This window comes from Urocampus carinirostris, chromosome 7 (genome assembly GCF_059441175.1).
Source record: "Urocampus carinirostris isolate Australia breed hairy pipefish chromosome 7, RoL_Ucar_1.0, whole genome shotgun sequence".
Lineage (NCBI taxonomy): Eukaryota > Metazoa > Chordata > Actinopteri > Syngnathiformes > Syngnathidae > Urocampus > Urocampus carinirostris.
The window spans coordinates 24971984-24995189 of NC_142355.1; the positions used below are offsets into that span (position 1 = coordinate 24971984).

At 39.2% G+C, this 23206-nt stretch overlaps 1 protein-coding gene across 1 annotated transcript in view; it reads right to left on the reverse strand.

Moving 5' to 3' along the window:
- ddx11 (DEAD/H (Asp-Glu-Ala-Asp/His) box helicase 11) overlaps positions 1-23206 on the reverse strand; it is a 45636-nt gene that overhangs the window by 18306 nt on the left and 4124 nt on the right. Inside the window, exons 2-15 of the mRNA XM_088339325.1 lie at positions 22607-22744; positions 22326-22541; positions 22153-22239; positions 20294-20430; positions 20158-20215; positions 19978-20085; positions 17203-17290; positions 12110-12312; positions 11956-12030; positions 7271-7348; positions 7142-7188; positions 1910-1989; positions 1807-1848; positions 1661-1728 (exon numbers count right to left, since the gene is read on the reverse strand). Coding sequence (XP_088195451.1) covers positions 1661-1728; positions 1807-1848; positions 1910-1989; positions 7142-7188; positions 7271-7348; positions 11956-12030; positions 12110-12312; positions 17203-17290; positions 19978-20085; positions 20158-20215; positions 20294-20430; positions 22153-22239; positions 22326-22541; positions 22607-22735 — 1416 coding nt within the window. The 5' untranslated portion in view covers positions 22736-22744. The remainder of the gene's footprint in view (positions 1-1660; positions 1729-1806; positions 1849-1909; positions 1990-7141; positions 7189-7270; positions 7349-11955; positions 12031-12109; positions 12313-17202; positions 17291-19977; positions 20086-20157; positions 20216-20293; positions 20431-22152; positions 22240-22325; positions 22542-22606; positions 22745-23206) is intronic.

Here is a 23206-nt window from a genome sequence, read left to right on the forward strand (position 1 = left end):
TTTTATCAATCGAAAGAAGCACTACAGTAATGTCCGGTACTCGGAAAAAGGCGCACACAATGCAATATCTAACTTATCAATATCAATGTCTGGATATTTTTCGAAATTCCGAAAAAAATGTTCGTATCGACCGTTTTTCGTAAGTCGAATGGCTGTTAGGAGGGGAGCGTCATTAATAACAAAAAAATCTTATCTTGACTCAATTGTATGACACAAAAACATACAGCAATAATAAATAGAATGCAGAGAATTGAAAAGTCGCGGAAAAGCATATTTTCAAGCTTAAAAGTGTAGTTCTAGTTTTTTTTTTTTTTTTTTTAGAAAAATCAACAACTGTTTGTTTTATATTTCTTTTTAATTATAAATAGCATGTAGATAATTCAAAAGACGGCACTAGTCTTTTTACTTTTTGATTGGAAACAATTAGGGGTATTTTTTAAATCTTTTTTTTTTCAGTATTTTTGTTGTCGTGGAAGTTGTTACATCAATCCTCATAACTGTTAACTACAAAAGTACAGTAGTTCTTTTTTTAATTTGGTTCGGTTAGCTTGTTAAGTCAAGTCTAAGAATGTAGGTTGGTTGTGTTTTCCAAAGAAAAATTGGGTTTGTCATTCGCGGCCGAGTTTATCTGGCTAGGTATCTAGCTAAAGAAAGCTGGCGTTGGATCATTAGAAGTATACCAATGGGGATTTTTTTGAAGATCTATCTTTATAAACGGATCACATTTGCAGAATATTCATACTTTAAAGGTACATTGTGTAATATTTGATCACTAGATGGAACAGTACAGATGCTCCCCTTCAATTTCCAAAAAACGGGAGATACAATCATTTTTTTCGGGATGCTGAAAAATATCCTGGGATTGCTGGAAGCTAGATTTTGTCTTGGGGGCACCTTTTTCCGAGTACAGGACATTACTGTAGTCCTTCTTTCCGCCACTACCGGCGTGTGGCACAGTGAGAGGTCACCCAGCATCCACCTGGAAGAAAAAAAAATCTGCTTCCTTTAGTTTGTGTGTAAACATACTGTGTCATAATATGGTTGGTGTAAAGTGTAAAGAAGAGGCAAGCAGTTTCTTTTGAAATGATAGTGGAATAAGAAAGCTTGATGGGATTGAGAAAGTGGTCGAAACGCTTTTTTTGGCCACTTTTTACCATGGAGGAGGAACTATTGTAGCCCATCTTTCAATACTAGTTAAACTCAGCTTTATCTTAACAGAGCAAATTATTTTATGAATTGTTTATTTCAGTACAAAACAACAAAGGTTACTTATACAAGCCTTAAACATACTTATTATATAAACCTTAAACATAAATTCCATCCAAAATATAGCACTGAACCTACTCACGAACAAATTCAACTTACAAACGATCGTCCGATCTCATTCGTAAGAAAGGCAGCCTCTGTATTGTCTAATGTGAACGGAAACAAGAGCCAAATGAGCACAGCATAGCAGCAAAATGCCAGACAGACATTTCGGCGATCTTTATGTATGGATTTCTCAACCGATGAATATTTATAAATATATCATTGGTATGATAGTTCATGAATGTTTGCCTATTATTCAAATCAATGTTTTTTTTTACCGAATGAAAGTTTTTTTGCACCGTTAGGATGTACTATATATATGACACACTGTCCTTTCAATGCAGAGGATTACCTTAAACAGGTTGATGTTGTCAATTTGGGCTCTGAAGAGAAAGTTGTTGATGGTTAGCATCTCTGTTGCTAAAAAATAGGAGAATATTTATATGAAAACATTTCTACCAAAGTGCTGCTTGTGGAGGTGTGCATGTGTCATCTTACCCGCTTGTGTGATTTGGCTTTGTGGATTGGGACCCAGCTTGCCTGAGGGGACAGCATTTAACATCCTCGTGTTTAAAAGCAAAATAAAAATGATTGGACTCACCTCCAAGCGCTCGCACCAGCCCTTCAATCACAAAAAGGACTTGCTTGATGTACATGACATTCTTCGCCTTTAGTCGGCTCCTGATCAAAAAGAGGCATCGGAGTGAATTTGTCTACATTTTCATACAGTTCACTCATGTCAAAATACATTGTGGAGCGATTTTGTTGAGTAGCTGTTTTTATAATCATTATAAAATACCAATAATCATTTGGTTAAAACAAAGTAATAGTTTTTAATTATATCAAGCTATACATTCAATCAAAGCTCTCAAATACTCTGAAGTTTTGTCCAATTCTCGCCTGAATTTATTTTTGCAATCGAATGCCTACAGATCAGTGTAGCGTGGGCATCTTAGCTGGCAAACAGGTGAGACAATAGCTTAAAACTATGAGGTGCCTTGTAAAATTTTATCACGATCTGAAAAACTAAACATTTTACACATTTTTGTAAGTGTAGGTCTAGCCGTTGCCAAAAGTGAACATTTGGAGACGACAAGGTTACAGCTATAAAAACTCTGCTACTGTGTATTTTACTTAGGACATTTTGAAAGAGTTGTAAATGTTTGACTTCTCTTTCCAAAAGTCAATCATTGATTGTGCACACTTGAGCTAAATTATGGTGCTTGAAAATGAATCACGAGTGGCATTGCGCATTTTTATTTTTAGCTATGATTTGAATGCACTAAATATTTCATAGATTTTTTTTTTTGGTTTGAACAATTTTATTGACACTTTGAACAGCAATTAAACACATTCACAATTTCATTATATCATATTCTAACAATATGGGGTTTGAACAATTTTTATCAACACTTTTAACAGCAATTAAACACATTCACAATTTCACCGTATCATATTCTAACAAGGTTTCTGGAGGTAAAGTGAAAGTGTGACATTCTGCCTTTGCTCTTTATTTCCGCCAAAGCTTTTAGTTCTTGTTTGATCGCGTCCTTCTTTCATCACAGTGCTCCCCTTTATGACGAGTCGAGGGTTGTTTATTAAAATGGCCACCCCTGTCACAGTCCTCACCCAAGCCACTCCACAATGAGTGGGTGAATGGGGGTCGGAGGACCTGTCGAGGGCAAGTCTCTTGTTTCCTTGCCCACAAGAAGAAGGAATCTGTTTTTTTTTCTTCCCCCGCTTCCTCCGGCTCAACTTCATACAATTCCCTTGTGGGCTTTTTCATCGGCAATCGGTTTTCCTCTAAATCTCTAATCTATGTGGGGGGATTTTGTAAGGTTTATTGTTCTATATTCTTTATCAATTATGCATTATCCCTTATCGGTCAAATCATAATACGCTACAAAGCCAAGGGGCCGAGACACTTGCTCTCAGCCAAGAGGCTGAGTCAAGGTCCTAGCCACAGAGCCAAGCAGCGATCAGTGCGTCTATAACTTCATAGATAGTATACAAATTCAGTAACAGGGGGGTTTTGGGGTTTTTAAGGGTTATTGATCTATCTTCGTTATTCATTATCCATTATCCGTTATCGGTCAGTTCATTATATGCTACAAAGCCTAGGAGCCGGGACACTTACTCTCAGCCAAAAGGCTAAGCTAAGGTCCTAGCCCTAAAGCCTTGTTGCGATCATTGCGAATGCACCGTTCCCGGAGATACTGCAATACCGGGCCGATGCGTGGAGTGGACAGAGCAAGCTCTTATTCCATCTGCATTCGACACAGTCCAAAAATCACAGCCGGCAATCTAATTTCATTGGCAAGCCAATGTGTCAATCATCATTGAAAACGGTTACCACTGGCTAAATATATTCAGAGCTAAAGAAGGCTTCGATGACGGTTTTAAGTCATTAATGCAGCCCTAAGTTTTCAAACGCCGCATCCCAATATTAAATAAAAACTGCACAGCAAACTTGCTGTTCCTGCAAATGTCCAGCAGGTGGCGCTAACACAAACTAACTAGTAAAATATAACATCAGCCATATAAAATATTTTTATAGAAACTGAAATATGTTAAGGAAAATAGGGAAAAATTATATGTGTAACTTGGTTTACATAGAATCCAAATGACAAATATAATTATATCAATTATAATAATATTGTAATGTTAAGTCCATACTCAGGTAAAAAACTAAATTGGAGCTTGATAGCTAGCTAAAATAGTAAAAAAAAAGATCAAATTTTAGCTCTATTGCATGGAAAAAATGTAAAAAACTAGGTAGACAGCTTGCTAAGTAGCTAAAAATATACAAAGATAGCTAGCTATGAAGCTTCAAAAGTAGCCGGATAGCTAGCTAAAAAAAAAACTGCACATTTTTTGCTCATTCGCTTTATAAATCTCAATTACTGGTTTGAAGTTTTTTTGTACCACTAAGAGGCACTAAATATTACACACGGCCCCTTTAAAGACTAAGACTGCTCCAAATTTTACACTTTACGCGCTCAACTCCACGAAATTAGTGTTGATTGTGTCCAGATTCTCCTTGGACAGATCAGGATGACAACTTGACCACAATCCTCTAAAAGAACTAAACACTTTTAATATGCACATGATTTTAGTGGTGTGATCTTACTGACGTCATTAAATTGTTTATTTTATTTCAAAAATAATCTAGGCAAATTTGCAATTTTTTACAAGCCAAGGAGGCAGGAGCTTTAGCACCACCTAGAGTTCATGCACACCATTATGAAAAGCGCTAGTTCAACAATAATCATAATAATTCATTGTATTTCGAAGGGCCTTCCAGGACACCCAAGGTCGCTGTACATATAAGTAGGACACAACAATAAACGTACAGTAAAACATGCAAGTAATAAATAGCCAATAAAACACATTAGAATTTGAAGGGACAGTGTGTGAGGCAGATGGTCAAGAATAGGCAAGTCTGAATAGGTGAGTTTTGAAGGTGGACAGGGTCGCAAAATTTCGGAGGTCAGGCGGCAATGAGTTCCAAAGCTGGGGCGAAGATCGGCTGAACGCTCTGCTCCCCATGGAGCCGAGCCGGTTAGGGGGTAAAGTGAGATGGCGGGAGGAAGATGATCTAAGGATGCGGGATGGCATGGCAGTGTGAAGGAGGTCGGAGAGTTAGAGGGGGCAAGGTTATGAATGGCAATGTAGAGCAGGATTTTGTAGTGGATTCTATGGTAGATTGGGAGCCAGACAGGGGTGATGTGATGGCGAAAGGGGTTTTTTGTGATGATGCATGCAACAGAGTTATGGACCAGCTGGCGCTTATGGAGGGTGTTAAATGCCAAAACACCACCGGGACAAGCTAGCTTCGCAAAGTGGTCATTCTGTGCAGCCATCAATTTTGTTTTTTTCTCCATAAGCAGGGGAAATAATCAATGTAACAAAAATGTGAAATGACAATCTTGCGACATTAAAATCAGGTTTTTTAATACTAAAAATATTTCGAGTGGATAGAATATGAAAGCTCCCATTCAGTTACAGTATAAATTGCAGACTAGGGTGGAGCTTATTTTCAAAGTTGCAAAAAGTTGCTGTCTTACCCCCTAATTGTGTTCCATTACACAAAAGAACAATCGCTTGGCAGTTTGGTCTAAATAAAATAAATTTCAGAGGTAGCTCAATTACTGAGAAGTTTGGCGTTTTCTATCAGTTTTCTTAAATGGGAGATGCTGGGAGTTTATATCTCAAACAATTATTAACCACAAGTCATTGCTGAGCAAGATCAGTCTACTTCAACTGGTATAATTTCCCTTGGTCTACTTTTGAAGACAAGGCCAGCAGACCTTCTTTGTCCTCCAAGAAGTGATTGACATTCAAAGATCAGCATCAAGTAAATATTCAGTACATTCAAACATTTCTCACTTACATAATCTTCCTGATCACGGCTTGCAAAAAATACATTTGCCACACCATGATACAGTTTAATATTATATCTGCATGAATAGTCAGGTAACATAATGACAAGACTTTTGTCAGACTAAACTTTGAAAACATTATCAAGCATGGTGTTTGCTACAAAAGAACAAAGGTCGACAAACAGCAACACAAAAAGCCAAGGAAAGTGAGTTCGAAAAAGAACTCAAAGACTTGTTAGACATTGCTCATGCTAATGTTTAGCATTATGACAATTCCAGAAGACAAAGAGGTTTTGTTGGCTCAAAGAGCAAAGGGAAGAAAGAGGTCATTGACACGTGTTGACAAAAAATTAGCAGGGAAAGAAAAAGGACTAAGAAAAACAAGAAAAGACCTTGAAACGACGCCTAGAATCTGAAGCTGAGCAAAGAATTGCGAATGAGTCTGTTCAATTATCATGTATCCGTAGTAGTTCGGAAGATGATAAAACAGGAACATGTCATGACTTATCAGATTCATTCTTTAAAAATATGGATGTTTCGATCCCAGTTCCGTCTGACTAGAAGGGAAGAACAAGACTCCTTGGTGTGTGTGTCTTCACAGTATGGACCTATGTGAAGGCCTGGATCATGGCACCTCTTGCTGCAAGTGCCCCTCGCACTGATTTGCGGTTTTTTAAGACTTGGGTGGAATATATATATAATGTCTAAGGCTGCCCTTCAGAAAATTTCCAATCACCTGTGGTATCTAATACCAGAAACAGTTACACTCGCTTTGTTTGACAATTAAGTCAGCGCATCAACAAAACAACTCATGTTGGCTGCAATGAAAAATAAGGACAACATAGATGAAACTGCTGAACAGGATTTTCTAAAGAGGATATCCGTAGATTTAGACACCCTTACTAGCAAATGTCTAGAAAACTTTGTGTCCTCTAGATTTCTTCAAAATCATGGCCCTTCCTGATGGCTATCTTGATGTTGAACCACAGGAATGGGAATCACAAGAGGACTTCAAACAAGCTTTGGAAACTCTTCAATGCAGTCAGTGTGGTCAATGATCGAGCAGAACGAGGCGTGGCGCTGATTCGGGAATGTGAAACTGTGGTCATATCACAAAAGATGAAACTGATCTGCAGCATCTACTGCAAATTGCTGAAAAACACCGCAAAACTTTTCCTGACAGCCGTAAAAAGACTCTAATAAAGGGCTGAGTTTTTTTTTATTGTATTATGTACCTAAGCCACCATTATTTTGTGTGTGTAACCGGCTTAATGGCCGCTAGTTGAAATTTATACAGTGATTGAGCTACCTTTAAATATCAACTTACATGACTGAAACTTCTGCTGTGTAATTTTTGGTGTAAGTGGAACATTTTTGTGGGGTTAGATAAAATAATACATGAAAAAAAACATGGTCACATAAGCTCCACCCTATTGCAGACATCAACTCACCTGAAGCGTTCAGCATACTGGCTGAGCTGTGAGTGGGCCCGGCAAAGCTGCAATTTAAATAAAGCCGATCTCGGGTTACATTTTGAACAAAATGGAGAAAGTTAAGAGTAATCAGATTGGTCCATCTACCTGTGCGCCGTTGAGCGCCGCACTGTGTATAGAGGAAAGCGTGTCGCTTAGGTTGTGAGCTTCGTCAATGATCACCACCTGCTCATACAATCCAAGTTAGATAGAGATTCACTATACAGGAGACCCCCAGGATAACATCTTCACTTTACGGAGTGAAATAAGACGTTTTTTCTGCCCCCATTCGTTGCATTTTCCCCATTATATGACACCGACAACAAATTATTTTGCATCTTGAAAAACATTAACTTTGCAGTGTCGTTACGTCACTGAGATGGCTGTATGGTATCAGACAAAGTCATTACGAATGTTGGTTGTGCTATTGGTTGTTGTCGTCATGATATCATGACAAAAACCAATAGCACAACCATGTCACTGGCTGAATTACCTCCCAAAATGCCTTTCTCTTGACTTAGTTTGGAATCGTATGTGCTTTGGAGACTTCACGAGTGGCTGATACAGTAACCTATTTTTTGTATAGTATTTTTTTAATAGGGCAGCACGGCAGCGCAGTGGTTAGCGCATGTGCGGCACAGTTCTAAGGTCTTGGGAACCTCCTGTGTTCCAGCTACCGGACTTACTGTGCGGAGTTTGTATGTTCTCCCCGTGCTTGCGTGGGTTTCCTCCGGGCACTCCGGTTTCCTCCCACTTTCCAAAGACATGCATTTCAGGTGAATTGGCCGATCCAAATTGTCCCTAGGGGTGAATGAGCGAGCGAGTTGTCCGTCCGTGTGTGCCCTGCGATTGGCTGGCAACCAGTTCAGGGTGTCCCCTGCCCACTGCCCGTTGATTGCTGGAAGGGGTTCCGGCACCCCCGCGACCCTATTGAGGATAAGCGGTGCAGCTAACGAGATGAAATGAAATTTTTTTAATATGGGGCCCAAGGCCTTCAGTAATGCTGAATGGGGAAAATAAAACCATACATGGAATTATCAAAAAATACGAAGAATGCTCTCCTTGCTAAGTTGCATGGTCGGAACCAATCATATCAGGACAATTATAAAGAAAAAAGTGGCGATTAAAGCTAGAACGTATTTGAATGGCCTGAAAATCTTCAAATGCTGAGGTTTTGTTTCTAAACTGCCATTGCAGTGCTCTCCCCTCCTCTGCATCCACCTGGTTCTCTACTTGACCAGCTATAGTCTTCTCACACCAAAAGCCAAGCATATTTCATTTTTCTTTTATAGGAATATTCATTTATAATGTTATTTAATCCGATACATGATTATTACCCATAAGTAATACTTACTATGTATCATTTTGTTATTTAAATTATTATATATGGGGTACAGAGGATTCAGAAGACTATTTATAGCACAAGTGTCAAACAGGCGGCCCGCGGGCCAGTTCAGGCCCGCTAAGGGATTGAATCCGGCCCACGAGACAACACTCAGAGAAGCACAAGAGAAAAACAAGCTGCAGGTTGAAATATGTCAACTTGCTGTTGCCAAAGCAAGGTGCCTCTCACAAAGATACTGTACTTGTATTTATTTCTCCCCATCTCTCTCTCTCTCTCTCTCTCTTTCTTTTCCACCCCTTTTCTCCCACTCTGTCTCTGTCTCTTTCACTCTCTGTGTCTCTCTTTTTCTCTTCCTTTGTTGCTCTTTGTCTCTTTCTCTCTGTGTCTTTTAACCTCTTTTGCTCTAACCTCCTTTTTTCCTTTTCTCTCTTTTCTCTTTCTCTCTTCATACCCTTTGCGCTTTCTTTTCTCTTTTCTCTCCTTCTGTCTTTCTATTTCTCGTTGGATTTCTTTCTTTCTTTTCCCCCTCTCTCACGACTTTTCATCTTTTGTTTCTCACGCTCTCTCCCTCTCTCTCTTTTTTCTTTCTTTGTTACGCCCTCTCTCCTTTTCCCTCCCTCTTTCTCTTATTTCTTTATCTCTCTTATTCTCTCTTTAATCTACTAATCCGGCCCCCGACAGAATATTTGTTCTATCCTGTGGCCCCCGAGTTAAAATGAGTTTGACACCCCTGATTTATAGGGTTCATACACCTTTTCCATGGACAAATTCACCTTTAAAGCATTTTTTTCTAATTTCCCAGTACAGTGGAACCTCGGTTCCCGACCAAAATCCGTTCCAGAACCCTGTTCGAAAACCGATTTGTTCGATCACCGAAATCATTTTTCCCATTAAAAATAATGTAAATTGTTTTTATCCATTCCAACACCCTGAATGTTTACCTTGAATGTTTAACATAAACATAAAGCTAACCCAGGCTAACCGTACGTTCGCGTTATCGTAATCTTCCGTGCGAAAGATTACGCAAACATGAACGTGTAAAAATAAAAAAAATCAGGTCGTTTACAAGTCATTTAGCAGCCGGGTCTTCTCAACAAGTGGTGAGCGGTTCAGTGGAAAAGGGGGCTCCATTCCAACACCGTCAATGTTGGGCTCAGTTCCAACACCCTGAATGTCTAACGTAAACTTAAAACTAACCCAGGCTAACCGTACGTTTGCGTTATCGTAATCTTCCGTACGAAAGATTACGCTAACATGAACGTGTAAAAATAAAAAAAGGATAAAGAAAAGAATTGTAAATAGGATTTCATACCTTTGTGGTGTCAGCAGAAGGCACCTCCTTCATATTTGGCTATTATTTCTTTCTTAAATGCAATAGTTGTACGCACTACTTTTCTTTTTTCACCTGTAGCAACTTTGCTGCTTCCACTGACTTTCTTCGGAGGCATAATAAGGGGCTAAAACACCCGTACGCCGCTCAGCATCGGACCCTAGCGTACGCACTCACGCATTACCGGCGTTCGAACTCCGATTTTTTGACCGAACAGCAAAGCAAGAATTTCTCAACATTTTTGGTCGGACTCCGATTTGTTCGAACTGAGAGGCGTTCAAAAACCGAGGTTCCACTGTACTATTAAAAGATTTACTTATGCCATTTTTAATGTTGCGTGTCCAACTATCAAGATTGACTTTACGAACTTGAGTAAACGTTACATATATTTGTGGATTTGAGCAGTACGTGTGTAAATTTCTTTGAGACAAATATGTTGGGTGAAATAACAGGAATACGTCGTATACATTTTGAGTTGCGAAAAGTCTTTCAATTACAATTTATTACTGGGAACTGCTTTTTTAATATTTTTGCATGGCCCATCATAAATGTCCGAAATTGATACATAATCCTTGCACTAATACATATTTCATAGAGGAATGACTATTCATACAGCAATGCCACACAAACTAATACTAGCTGCCGTCAAAAAGAAAAAATGCAAAACCAAAGGGAAGCCGCAAAAGAGCAGTGTTGGCATCATTTTTAAGCAGACTTGTTGAAAAACATGGCAACACTTTAAGCGTCAAACAAATTTAAGCGTCTTCGAGGATTTCTAGCAACCGTACGAACCTTGACAATAGCTTTCTATAGAGGGCTCCGCGCTTTGTGCTAAAAATAGTAACACGGCTTCGTGCCGCCATCTTTGAAGTCTGTCGATTACAAGCGGTGATAGCGAGAGGAGCAAATATTTACTCAGTTTGTCTATTTATTTACCCAACTAGCTTCGTTTGTGTACGGATTTTGTCCATCAACACTATGGAAAACTACGTGGAGAGTTTAGACAAGCAAGCACGCGAGCGGTACACTGCGAAGTTGCATTTTATTGGAAAATTGGATCCCTACAAAATTAAAAACTAGGACTGGAAGTCTGATCCCGATTTGTTGCCGTGTGTGACTTACATCGAACTTGTTAACTATCTTATTTTCCACCCAAGTCCCTTTTGTGAACTGAAGGATTTTCAAAATTACAAAAGTATGGAAGCCTACGACAGATTTGTTGAGGAATCCTCTTACTGTGTTTGTCACGGTTTGTGATGTGGCGAAAACATGCGAACATTGGATGATACTACACTGAAACTCAAAACGCTATCCCGCCCCCCTCAGCCATTGTAAATTAAAGGTGTTAATTATGAGCCTTTCATCTAAACAAAGATTGAAAATAAATACAATTGCAAACAGCGCATACTTCATGTTTGTTTGATACATGTGTATGGTGAAGTAGTTATTTAATAATGTTATCCACTGAGAGAGAAGAAATATCTCATCAAAGTGGATGAAATGCACATTTACTATGTATTCTTGGTATATACTTGTTCAACATCTAGATCTTTTAAGAATATTTTTTCAGAAATGTTACTCAAGAAGCAACACCTACAGTATTTAACCTTGCCATACTTGAATGGTGTCGACAGATGTACATGAAGTACACATGTCCCATAACATTTTTAAAATGTATTTCTACATCATAAATAATTCAATTTACCTGTCAGAAAGTGGTCAGAACAAACACGAACACAGTCAAGCTTTGGCAAATTCGACCGGTTGATAGCTGCCAGCCACATTCGTCTTCGCCGTTCACTTTTCTCCTGAGCTTCAATCCCCTGATTGTAAACACACTTCGGAAGTCTAAAGAAGCCCCTCCCACCCTTTTCCCCTCGGCTACAACAGCCAACAATAACGCACGTATTCGGCATTACAATGTAGAATCTAACTGGTTCGCTGAACAATAACAATAAAGTGAAAAGCTTTGTGGACTTCCAAAATGGCTGCCAGCAATGCATTGTGGGTAATGTTAGGACCTCGAAGCACTCTATACCCTGCTATAAGGCAAGTTTACTTTGCGATCTCCCCCTCAGAACAGATTCGTGTCATATCCCAGGGGTATGATGTATTAACCTGGTCCTTCAGCTGAATCCCCGCCGCCCTCCTGGTGGCTTCATGCAGGACCATTTGATAAGGCAAAGCAACCAACTGAATGAGCAAAAACAAAACAAGTTTTTCAGCTTTGGGACAAAATCCCCTGCATTATAACGAGAAGATATGTACAAACCTGCGCCTGAGGGATAGCAAGGCGCGTGGCGTAGTAAGGACACAGACGGCGTTCTCGGCCCAACTTTAGGAGTTGCTCGATATCTAAGACGCTGCCCAGGAGTTCGTCCCTCATTTGCTGCAGCGCTGACACTTTGCTGTAGGGACAAACGCTTTTTGTCGGTCCTCGTTTTCTCTTAGCGCTGTCGTCGGGATTAGGTTTCTCTACAATAGTAGAAAAAGGATAGAATTGTATTTACGGCCATTAATAACGTCGTTTACATTGTTTGTAACTAGATCAGACGTGGCACTCCAAGACACACATTTAATAAGACATCAACGAAAACAATTGGGGGGAAAAAGGAAGATTAGGATAAATAGGTTATATTTACACAGTAGTGGTAGTATACTGGCCTAAAGCAGTGTTTCCCAACCTATTTTGAGCCAAGGCAATTGCTCTTAATCAACAATTCTCGAGCAGGGTTCCTACAGCTTAAGGCAATGTAAACTCAAGACTTTTTAAGACCTTTTTAATTGCCTTTGAAATCAAATTTAAGACCAAGTCGACAAAAAAAAACACAATTGAAACAAACAAAACAAAATAACAATTTCTTGCACTTAAGACATCTTGCCTCGTACACAGCTTTTACCCGTGGCGAAAGACGTTCGTCGGGCAGCCACTTCTCATTAAATTTACACTTGTCGGGCAGGGTCCTGAGTTATTGTGGGTAGACCTAAACACAGTGTCTGCTCTGAAGGTCCGACTTAAACCACATCAACGTTTTGAAATTGGGGAAATATTAAAAAAGGACAATTGGCAGATGTTACAAAATATTTTTAGTTCAAACAAATATGAATCTCATTAATGTCTCCACATTTTTAAGACTTTTGAGAATTGGATTTAAGCCTTTCTAATGCCAATTATGGCCTTATTTTTAAAATAATGAATTTGAAATAATGAATAACGAAAGTATTTTAAGATTTTTTCAAGGATCTGCAGGAACCCTGTCTAGGAATACTCTCCATCGAAATACAGGGCTGTTGTTAGCCATTTGGGTGCCATAAACACAAATGCTTTTTGGTAAACACCACCCAACCCAACACCACTACGAAAAAATTGAATTTCTCAGTGCAATATGTTTATCTATTCTTGGTAAAATATTGTTTTAACATGCTTTCTATGAGATTTGTGATAATTTAGTGCTGTTAAAATTTATATTTTACACAGACAACAAATGAATTCGTACTCACTTTGTCAATCCAAAACTTTGACTGACAGTATGACACTGACAGTGGAAGCACGCCTCCTAGTGACACTTTTCTGGTGTATTACTTTGTGATAAATACGTGATTAAACCACACTCAAACTCGATTGTCTTCCTAGTACTTCTTTATTTTTTATTGATAGGCATTGTTTTGGTATTAAAAGGCGGTCGCGTGAGAATCGCATCTAATGGGCCAGCAAAAATCCTCAGCCGTGAGAGCTGAGTCCACGCACTGACGTCAGCCAATGTTGTTTGGATGAATAAGCAGAAAAACGTCCTCTGCGTCAAGTGTCTAGATGTTGCGGTCTTCTGTCATGCAACAAGAACCAATACAAACCATAGAGACATGAAGTGACCAAACCCCACCATTTTTCCTTTTGTTTTTTTTTCTGGCAGTTGCGTCTAGGTGAGTCATGATACGATGAAGGAAGAAGTATTTCAACACCCTGCTATTTTGCTATTTCTCCCACTTAGAAATCATGGAGTGTTCTGGAATTTCCATTATAGGTAAATGTCCACTGTGAGATAGGGATAAACTAAAAAGAAAAAAACTAGAAATCACAATGCATGATTTTTTTAACAATTTATTTGTGCGATACATCTGCAAATAAGTATCTGAACACCTGTGTATCATCTAGAATTCTGACCCTGAAAGGCAGGTTAATCCGCCCATCAAAAGTCCACCTGCACCCCATGCATCATCCTGAATCAGATGCATAAGTTTGAGGTCATTAGCTGCATAAACACACCTGCCCACCCCATACAATAAGTAGGACTTTAACTTGTAACATGGTGAAGACCAAAAAGCTGTCCAAAGAGACCAGAGACAAAATTGTACACCTCCACAAGGCTGGAAAGGGCCACAGAGCAATTGCCAAGCAGCTTGGTGAAAAAAGGTCCACTGTTGGAGCAATCATTAGAAAATGGAGGAAGCAAAATGTGATGGTCAATCTCAATCGGAGTGGAGCCCCATGGAAGATATCACCTAGTGAGGTCTCAATGATTCTAAGAAAGGTGAGGAATCAGCCTGGAACTACACGACGGGAGTTGGTCAATGACCTGGAAAGAGCTGGGAACACCGTTTCCAAGGTTAATGTAGGTAATACACAGAGACATCACGATTTGAAATCATGCATGGCACGAAAGGTTCCCCTGCTTAAACCAGCACATGTCAAGCCCCCCCACAATTTTTAAAAAAAATCCATGCATTGTGATTTCTGGATTTTTCTTTTTAGATTATCTCTCTCATAGTGAACATGCACCTACAATGAAAATTTCAGACCCCTCCATGATTTCCCCTCCAGAAAGAAAAATAGCTAAATAGCAGGGTGTTCAAATACATTTTTATTCACTGATATTTGTTGTAACTGGGTTATGGGATATCTATTCATTTTTCAGTCAAAGTCTAAGTCAGCTTTATCGTCAATTTTACAACAGAAACAGAATTCAAAATTGTTTCTCTCAGCCCTCGGTGTCTAGAAAATAAAAAAACACTATGCTAGGAAACACTACACTAGCCATTTGGGTGCCATAAACACAAATGCTTTATGGTAAACACCACCCAACCCAACACCACTACGAAAAAATTGAATTTCTCAGTGCAATATGTTTATCTATTCTTGGTAAAATATTGTTTTAACATGCTTTCTATGAGATTTGTGATGATAATTTAGTGCTGTTAAAATAATATTTTACACAGACAACAAATGAATTCGTACTCACCTTATCAATCCAAAACTTTGACTGACAGTATGACACCGACAGTGAAAGCACGCCTCCTAGTGACACTTTTATAGTGTATTACTTTGTGATAAATACTTGATTAAACCACACTCAAACTCGGTTGTGTTCCTAGTGCTTCTTTATTTTTTATTAATAGGCATTGTTTTGGTATTAAAAGGCGGTCGCGTGAGAATCGCATCTAATAGGCCAGCAAAAATCCTCAGCCGTTAGAGCTGAGTCCACGCACTGACGTCAGCCAATGTTGTTTGGATGAATAAGCAGAAAAACGTCCTCTGTGTCAAGTGTCCACTTGTGTCATCCGTCCTTTCCAATTTGCGAAATGGGTACATAGCATTCTGGCAGGGTTTATCATTATTTTCAACTTTCTTGGTACAATATGTTCTATTAAATTGGACTGAATTCCATTTTGGCAACAGTGTACAATTCTCATTTAAGGCAGGAGATTGCAAAGGGAGGAGGAGGCGAGGTCTTTATTCAAACGAAAATAAGTTTTCTGAATTTTAAATGTTTTCTAAATTTACTAAAAAAAAGTTCTGTTTTGTTTTTTTCAAAAGAAAAGATAAAAGTGTAGGTTACAGGTTACAAATATAGTATTAATATTTCACAACTAGATGTTGCGGTCTTCTGTCATGCAACAAGAACCAATACAAACCATAGAGACGTGAAGTGACCAAACCCCACCATTTTTCTTTTGTTTTGTTTTTTTGGAAGTTCCGTCTAGGTGAGTCATGATACGGTGAAGGAAGAAGTATTTCAACACCCTGCTATTTTGCTATTTCTCCCACTTAGAAATCATGGAGTGTTCTGGGATTTCCATTATAGGTAAATGTCCACTGTGAGATAGGGATAAACTAAAAAGAAAAAAAACTAGATATCACAATGCATGATTTTTTTAACAATTTATTCTGCGATACATCTGCAAATAAGTATCTGAACACCTGTGTATCATCTAGAATTCTGACCCAGAAAGGCAGGTTAATCCGCCCATCAAAAGTCTACCTGCACCCCATGTATCATCCTGAATCAGATGTATAAGTTTGAGGTCATTAGCTGCATAAACACACCTGCCCACCCCATACAATAAGTAGGACTTATACTTGTAACATGGTGAAGACCAAAAAGCTGTCCAAAGAGACCAGAGACAAAATTGTACACCTCCACAAGGCCGGAAAGGGCCACAGAGCAATTGCCAAGCAGCTTGGTGAAAAAAGGTCCACTGTTGGAGCAATCATTAGAAAATGGAGGAAGCAAAATGTGATGGTCAATCTCAATCGGAGTGGAGCCCCAAGCAAGATATCACCTCGTTGGGTCTCGACGATTCTAAGAAAGGTGAGGAATCAGCCCGGAAATACACGACGGGAGTTGGTCAATGACCTGAAAAGAGCTGGGACCACTGTTTCCAAGGTTACTGTAGGTAATACAGAACATCACGATTTGAAATCATGCATGGCACGAAAGGTTCCCCTGCTTAAACCAGCACATGTCAAGCCCCCCTACAATTTTTTAAAAATCCATGCATTGTGATTTCTGGATTTTTCTTTTTAGATGATCTCTCTCACAGTGAACATGCACGTACAATGAAAATTTCAGACCCCTCCATGATTTCCCCTCCAGAAAGAAAAATAGCTAAATAGCAGGGTGTTCAAATACATTTTTATTCACTGATATTTGTTGTAACTGGGTTATGGCATATTTATTCATTTTTCAGTCAAAGTCTAAGTCAGATTTATCGTCAATTCTACAGCAAAAACAGAATTAAAAATTGTTTCTCTCAGCCCTCGGTGTCTAGAAAATAAAAAAAAACACTATGCTAGGAAACACTACACTAAGACACACATAGACAGTACGACAGATAAATAGACAGTGGACACATAAGTCATAAAGTGGTACCCTGTAAAAAAAAAGTTCTGAGTTGTAAAGCAAATGTACATGATTGTGCAATAAGCAAGGTTAGCTTATTTTGGTCCTAAAGTGTTAAATTGTTAACGTGATGTAGTTAATATTTGAAGCAAAGATATAGATAATAAAATGCTTAGTTACTTTTTACAATCCAGTTTGCGTGGTTATTTTGTTTTCTCAAGCTTGTCAATAGTTTCGAGTTATTTACCGTGTTTGTTTTTCTGCATCTCCATGCAGCGGTCGTTGATGCGCTGAATGCTGCCCAGGCGTCGGACTTCCTCATTGACGCAAAGATTCTGCAAAAGGAAGAGCATAGACGATTCACTATCAAGTTCATCTTTTTTTAGATTAAATGTTTTGCAGGCATCTCTTCCCTGTTGAGTATTCGTAAATAATTACATCAGTTTTTGCTGATGGATCTGGAAACACAGAGTTGCTAACAGTTCACGTTTGTCTGCACTAAACTGAGAGAAGAAAGTCCTATGGAACTTACTGTAGAAATTCCTAAAACTTAACGAAACCTAACCTGAGACAGTCTCCAACATGTACTTGCTTTTTCTAACTTATTTTTTTTTTAGAAATTAACTCTATAGTTGGAAAAGGACAGGAAAAGAAAAGCAGGAGGTGGGGGCATCAATCATAAGCTATTGAATTGAAGTGGGTCTCAAGTCTAGATTTTAAAAACTTTCACTGAGGTTGCAGATCTTATCTGCGAAAATACGAGGGAGAAGGACGATTTGAGATGGGTCAGTGGACCAGCGACTGGACCTGAAGGATGTCAACGTCTGCATTGACCAGCTGGGAAAGATAGGAAGCTGCGTCGGACTTTTTGGACTACAGACGCTGCCCTACTTACGAACATTCGAGTTATGAAGAACGGTAGATACTATAATTTTTTTTCTGGATGTCGAAAAATACTATACTTTATATATATATATATATATATATATATATATATATATAGTTATTTTTTTTTTTTTTTTTTTTTTTTTTGGTAGTCCCTAATCACAGAGAGCTTCAAAGGCCTGCACAGGCCACAATACACTGTATAGGCTATATATATATATATATATATATATATATAATAATAATTTCCTTTGTATTGTCATTCTTTGTAACAATGTACACAGAACGAAATGTCGATACACCTGACCCGTTGTAGCGAGTCGATCCAGCCGCAGCCAGAGGGCGCCGCCATTATACCAATTAGGTATGTCTCGGCCGAGGCGCGAACCAGCGACCTCCCAGTCTCAAAGCGGGCACACTACCATCTAGGTTACTGAGCTGGTATATATATATATATATATATATATATATATATATATATATATATATATATTTGTCTGCACCTATTTCCAAGTGCTACTGCAGTGCTTCTTTCCGCCGCTACCGGCATGTGGCGCTGTGAGAGCTCACCTTGCATCCACCCTGAAGAAGAAATCCGGCTTCCTCTTCCTAGTTCGTGTGTAAACATACTATACCGTCTCTCCAGCAGGCTAAGGACTTTGACATTTTTAATTTTTAATATCTCATGCATCCATTCAATATGGTTGGTGTAAAGTGTAAAGAAGAAGCGAGCCGTTTCATTTGAAATGAACACGGAATAAGAAAGCTTGATGCGGTTGAGAAAATGGTTGGATCGCTTTTTTTCAGCCACTTTCTACCACGGAGGAGGGGGTCGCTTATTTCTTGAAGCTCATCTTCCAAAAGTAAGTTAAGCTCAATTTTATTCATCTTTATAGAGAATATTATTTTGTGAAATGTTTATATTTTGGTACAAAATAAATAAAAGGTTACTTATACAAGCCTTAAACAACATTTTATGAGCCTTAAACATACATTCCATCCAAAATATAGTACTGAAGCGACTTATGAACAAATTCAACTTACAAACGATCTTGTTTGTAAGTAGAGCAGCGTCTGTATTTTACAGACTTTAGACGTCGTTTGTGTCATGCACTTTTTCGGGACTAATTTCTAAATATTACCAATTGACCCTGGTCATCCTGAAAGAGTGATGTTCTTCTCAAAGTTCCTTACTTTACTCATGCTGGGGTTTTTTAATTTTTCCTTGCCCGCATGTCGGTTTAAGATCAGGGGATGGTGTAATTGTGCAGTCCTTTGAGGCATTTTGTGATTAAGGGCTATACAAATAAATGTGACTTCACTTAACTGTACACTTTGCTGTTATGTGAACTGTTTTTATGTGCACATTCTTGGTCTGCTTATTGGTAAAGCCTTTATTTTGGTTATGCTTTCGTCCTTTATTTTCATTTCACCTAATCCTGGCTGTACAAAATTATTTTGAAAAGAAAATAATTTGTGGTACAAGTAGTAGGAACTGAAAATAATTATTATAAAAATGTTAAAAAATATATATGCTTGTTTTAGCATGCTGTGTCATCAATAGAAGAGACCTAGGAGCCATTTATGCAAAAATTATACGTATAAAGTAAGGAAAGAATTAAGCTAATGTATCATAAATACCCAACCTCAACCTAAAAAGGAGCATTGCTTTTTTCGGGGGGTGATTTACGTAGTTTTCCTATGAATGTGTTTTGTAATTGTCTCTAAACTGTTTTAGTAAACTACTTCAAGTCAGGGCACATTTGTTTGTATAGTCCCTAATCACAGAGCGCTTCAAAGGCCTGCGCAGGCCACAATTGCAAGATCCCCTGATCTTAAACGTGCATGAGGGCAAGCAAAATCTCAATAACCCCAGTTCTAGGAATATAAGAAGTCATGAGAAGGGACCACACATGAGGTGATCCCCCTTCCAGGATGACTAAGCTGCAATGGATGTTGCAGGGGCACCAATAGAAAAAACAGAGTCAACATCAACAATGAAAATAAGTAATCACTGAAATTGTGCAAGATGTCCAAGACACTGACAACGCGGCTTCTCATTTCAGTCAGCAGGTCAGCAGACACATAATATTTGCTTGCACTGGTATCAAAATTAACGTGAGAGTGCAAATTTCACCTGACGAGAGCCCAGTGTGACCAAACGGATGTCCTTACTGAAGGGGCTCTTCTGGACCTCGTGCACAAACTGAGCAAGCTGTGAATGTGTGCGACTGCAGTAGTAAATCTATGAAGACACACAATACCAATCTGTAAAGCATTCACATGAAAACACAATGATTTTTAGATATTGCATAACCTTTGTGACATGCTCTTCCGTTAACTCATCATCGTCTTCTTCTTCCCCTCCACAAAATCTTTGAAGATGCAAAAAACCCCGCTGTTATTATCCACCGTTATGTCACAAAACTAACCATCTGAACAGCGTTCCACACCGGGCCTTTGACTTTGACTCGTCGTCACTCTCGTACTCCGCAATAACAAGATCCTCGTCCTCTTTATTTTCCGATGCATCGGTTCGACTCTCTTCACTCTTCTGCAGCAATTTCAATGCTTCGTCTTGCTCGTCGCTCTGAGGAAGACCAGAAATAGCCTTTGGACACGTGTAACATAGAGTAAGATGATCAAGATCGCTCTGATGAAATGTTACTGAGTAACTTAAGTTCACATGTACAGGTTTTATGACAACAAAGCCCAGAAAATCATCAGCTGCTCTCTGCCAAGTCTGGGGGACATTGAAATGAAATGAAATGAAATGAAATGATCTGCATATATATAGCGCTTTTTCAAGTCAATGACTTCCCAAAGTGCTTTACAATGTGCTCCACATTTCCCAATAGCGGCCTTGCAGCCATTTAAGGCGCTGCGTAACCAAGTCCATTTTTAAGAACCCTGTCTAACAGGCCCAGAGACCGTTTCTTCTTCATCACCACCCCAAACAAGCAGACAAAAAAAAAAGAATGAAAAAGATCTCCCTCTCATCCATCCATCCATTATCTGCACCGCTCATCCTCATTAGGGGCGCCGGGAGCCCATCCGAGCTCTCTTCGGGCAGTGGGAAGGGGACACTCTTAACTGGTTGCCAGCCATTCGCAGGGCACACAGAGACAGACAACTCACTCACTCATCACCCCTCGGGACAATTTGGACCGGCCAATTTACCTGACATGCATGTTTTTCTATGGAATGTGAGAGGAAACCGGAGTGCCCGTAGGAAACCCGTACAAACACAGGGAGAACATGCAAACTCTGCACAAGCTGACAGCTGAATTTGAACCCATGACCACAGAACTGTCCCGTGGAAGTGCTCAGCTGATCTGTTTATGTATAAAATAATTTATATTATAATTTATATGTTGCCTTGAAATGTCATTGCAGGATTGTTCTAATGCACTTGCAAACTAGGCCAGTATACAAGCATTAATTTGTGAATACAGACGCTCCCCTACTTATGACCATTGAACTTAGTAGATATGAACTTTTTGAATTTTTTTCGAGATGTCAAAAATATTGCTCTAAGTTAGATTTTGTATTGTGTGCACCTTTTTCCGAGTACAGGACATTACTGTAGTGCTCCTTTCCGCCTCTACCGGAGTGTAGCACTGTGAGAGGTCCCCCAGCATCCACACAGAAGAGGAAACTCGGCTTCCTCTTCCTAGTTTGTGTGTAAACATACTGTACTGTCTATACTATGCCTATACTATCTCCAGCACGCCAAAATCTTTGACATTTGTATTGTTCAATATCTTGAGCATCCATTCAATATGGTTGGTGTAAGGTGTAAAAAAAAACAGACGAGCCATTTCTTTTAAAATTAAAGTGGAATAAGAAAGCTTGATGCGGTTGAGAAAATGGTCAGAAAGCTTGTTTTCGGCCACGGAGGAGGACCTCTTGAAGTGCATCTTCCAAAAGTAAGTTAAACTCAACTTTATCTTTATAGAGCACATTATTTTATGAAATATTCATTTTTTAGTACAAAACAATACAGGTTACTTATACAAGTCTTAAGCATATTTGTATACACCTTAAACTTACAAAATATAGCACTGAAGCAACTTACGAACAAGTTCAACTCACGAACGATCTCGTTCGTAAGCAAGGCAGGGTTTGTATTGCCCATCTGTCCCAATATTTATTTTTATCTAGATTTATTCTTTAAAGTCTTTATTACATGTTTATCCTAATCTTGTTGTGAAAAATCTATACTACATTGTTATCAGTGAAAATGTTTTATCTACACACAACACAAAGTCCTCACAGAAACCTAGCCTTTTACAAAAAGAGTTAACCTCACCTTTCTTTTCTTAGCATACTTGAGTTGAACATTGTTTCTTATCAACTCCAAGCGCTCCTCTCGCTTCTTTCTTTTCATTTCGTCCTCCTGTTTGCAAACACAGACAAATGGTAACTTATTGAAATAAGAATGTGAGAAGCAAAACGAGGTGGACTGGCACTCCTTCCTCTAACCTTCAACTTTGTCACTAAATCCCTTTCAGCCTTTTTCTGCACAAAACTGGTGATCCAGTCGGGTTCTGTGGAGGAATTCTGGGTGGAGGCCTCCGCATCGGACGAAGAAAGTGTTGTCTCAACCTCCTGGAGCAAGGCGGTCGCCTCTTCTTTTCGTTTAGTTTCAAAGTCTGCCAGCCAGCTCAAAGCTCCACATATCAGACTCAGAGATTTACCCTGGAACAGGGGTAAAAACATCATTAGTTTTATCTAATATTATGCTTTCAAATGAAGTAGCATACCGTCCCTGTGGGGCTCTCAAAGATGCCAACTTTGCCCTGATCTAGTGCACTGTACAAAGAGCGCATGAACTCCTCTTGGATAGTGTATGGTTGGAACGGAAATGGAAATTCAGATCTGCTGTTTTCCATAATGACGAACTGGAGGACCAAAGGAGAACACAGTACATTAAAGCAAGACAGAGTAAGATATACAGCAGGGGCGACCAACCCTGTCCTCAAGAGCCGCATGTCAATCATGTTGTAGAAGTTTCTCTTTTTCAACTCAGGTGATGCAAATTTTCAGCTTGTTAGCAAGTTGTGTGGGACTTTGAAAATGATCCAGATGATTGAAATCACATGCATTAGAGCCACCTTATCGCGGTGGAGGAGTTTGAGTGTCCCAATGATCTTAGGACCTATGTTGTCGGGGGCTTTAAGCCCCTTGTAAAGTTACCCAATGCAAACAGGTTCTAGGTGAGGGGCCAGACAAAAGATCAGAAGAGCCCTTATGAAGAGAAAAAAAACGTCTACGATATCCCTCACCCGGACGCGAGTTTCCTGAAGGTGGGGTCCTCTGACAAGCGCCTGGTGGCCGGGCCTTTGCTAACAGGGTTTGGCCTG